General features: G+C 36.1%; 1 protein-coding gene across 1 annotated transcript; it reads left to right on the forward strand.

The window, feature by feature from the left end:
* The first annotated feature begins 870 nt into the window (after positions 1 to 870).
* On the forward strand, positions 871 to 2040 carry LOC111828691 (putative F-box protein At1g30930). The gene has a single exon (XM_023777226.1). It carries the CDS (start codon positions 871 to 873, stop codon positions 2038 to 2040), a length of 1170 nt encoding a protein of 389 aa, XP_023632994.1.
* Positions 2041 to 2776: the final 736 nt, after the last annotated feature.

Below are 2776 nucleotides of genomic sequence, written 5' to 3' on the forward strand. Positions count from 1 at the left end.
TTGTGTAGTTTCGATGATGAGTAGTATACATGTGTTCTGACGTGATTGCTTCCCAAGTCAGCTAAAAATATCTCTCTATTAGCTACAAGTTGAATTCTCCTCTCTTTATAAACATCAAGTTATCAAAGTTGTTGTTAAAGATTTTAAGTTTTTATTCAACTCAGAGCCATGGCTGAAGATACTTCCATGGCTTTTGAAGTTCATTAAACATCAAATCTGAAGATTCTTGAACGAGCTTCGCATGAGTCACCGCTTTTAAAATATCCACTTCCGTTGTTTTCTCTGTTTGGATGTTTATTAAAACCACATTCTTCCTACGTGCAAATCTAAACTGAGATGCCTTGTTGAGAAAATCTGGTCATTTCTATAATGTACAAAACCGAAAACCTAGCAAAAATGTGTCCATACAACATTAGATAAAACTATTATTTAACATATGTTTCATCGAGTGAGTATGTATATAATTACCAAAATAAGTTTGAAGTTAAACGTTAAAGAAAAACATTGTCTATTTTTGTTAACCAAAAATATCGTAAACTGACTCAAGAATTATAAATCACAATTGCGTAGACAAATCTCTTCTGCGTGGTAGTGATTTTTATCGGTGACCAGAAGAGTCTTGGGTTCTTTGTATTCATCTCCGTCCGACAATGATGCACAAGAGAAGATTATCAATATGTTGAATGTGTACCGGCCAATATGACAAAAGCTGCATGCTAATCGGTTTCATGTCTTAAATAAACCGAAATAAACCACATTAAACCAAACTTTTGGTTTGGTTGGGAATAAAAATGCCCTAATCCCCGACCTCTATATAATATGGGAAGGGAGTCTCTCCGTCTGATCAACGAATAAAACAATACAACGATCATGAATACTGAGAAAACTGTAGATTCCATCCCAATCGATCTCTTTCACGAGATCTTCTCGAGATTGCCTGCGAGGTTAGTCGGGAGGTGTCGTTGCGTTTCGAAGCAATGGGCGTTCTTACTTGAGCGTCAAGATTTCATGGAGTTGTTCCTGACCAGGTCCTCGACTCGTCCACGTCACTTATGGATCAAGAAAGAAGACAACGATGAATGGCTCTTCTACTCGTCACCTCAAACTCAGAAGTCTACTGAAGTAGCCGCCGAATTATATACCAAGTTCCTTGGAAGCAAACGTGATCGTTATATCTGCTATGCATCTGGTTTGGTATATTTTTCAGATGTGCGTATCTCAAAAGATAAGGGTAAGGATTCAACGCCTGTGATATGCAATCCTCTCACAGGAAGGTATGCCATCTTACCTAAACTGATCTTACCTAACATGAAAAGAAACAAAGAGCCGACCAGCTATTTTGGGTTTGATCCTATTGACAAGAAATTCAAAGTATTGCTCATAAACTATTCAGTTTATAATGAAACTGTTTATCATATTCTGACACTAGGAAGAAAAATAGGAATTGGAAAAATGAGGTGGAGGAAGATCCAATGTCCCTTTACCCATGAGCCTAAGCCTTCTTGTAAAGGGATTTGCATCAATGGGGTTTTGTTTTACTCAGCGCATACTGATGATGGAACATCTGATGTGATAGTTTGCTTTGACATGAGGTCTGAGAAATTTAAGTTTATTGTCAAAGAAATAATTTACAGTAAGTTGATAAACTATAAGGGTAAATTAGGGGCGATTACGTTGAAATATGAGTACGATACACCAAGGGGTACTAAGTGGCTTACCTGTGAGTTACATATATGGGTTCTAGAGGATGTCGACAAAGAGGAATGGACTAAGTATGTCTATCCTCTTCCGAAGACTAGAAACCGCAGACTTTTTTCAGTTGTTGGGATGACTGCTAGTTGTGAAATTGCTTTATTAGAGTGCTCAAGCACATACCTCAATCCTAATGTTTTCTACTTCAATCCTGAGAGGAAGAGTCTCCATCGTGTTAAAATTCGAGGTGTTGGTGCTGAAAGTGGTAAGGTTTATGCCTTTGCAGACCATGTAGAGGATCTTGGTGTTAACGATAAGCATCTCAAGTCAAGCATTTATGAGTCTTAAGAACATTGGATAGTTTGAGAGTATTATCAAATTTGATAATTTGTGTCGTTTAGATGATGATTAATATACATGATTGCTTCCCCTTGCTCCTCTAGTCAGCTAAAAATCTCTCTGTTTGCTAGAATTTGTATCCTCTCTCTATATTCACCAATTATTCTCTTTAAATTTGCTTCATGGGTGAAGTTGTATCCATAATATTTATAGCATATAGTCCAGCTATTTTTTCATGTGAGTGTAAAAAAAAATATGTGACTGGTCTTTGTGAGGTTTATCAATCTTTTACTGTCTATCTTGCTAGATGAAATCAACCAAGAGATTGTGGACTTATTTCTATTTTTTCTTTCACGCATGCAAAGAGTAGTTAATAAAATACGTTGAATCAACGACAATCATAAATTGTTCAGGGATTCAAAGCATGATCATAAATCATAAGGTCTCAAATACAATCTTTTCATCTAATTTTTCTAGCGAATGTTTTTTATATGCTTTAGAACATTTTAACAACAAACGATGGCGTCTTGCTACTGGCTCTGCAATACTCCTATATATCCCTTTTTCACACCCCTCCTCCTCCACAACATGCTCCTAAGCTGATATTATAAAGTCGCACATCAGTCAACTGAAATAAAGCATGCTGAAATCATCCAAAAAATTGAAGGATCTTCTCTAAAATCTTTAATTTCTATTGATGGCATGTATGATTGCAAAGAGAAAGAAAAAAATTGAAATGATAATA

The sequence above is a fragment of the Capsella rubella genome, unplaced genomic scaffold (genome assembly GCF_000375325.1).
Source record: "Capsella rubella cultivar Monte Gargano unplaced genomic scaffold, Caprub1_0 scaffold_1, whole genome shotgun sequence".
Lineage (NCBI taxonomy): Eukaryota > Viridiplantae > Streptophyta > Magnoliopsida > Brassicales > Brassicaceae > Capsella > Capsella rubella.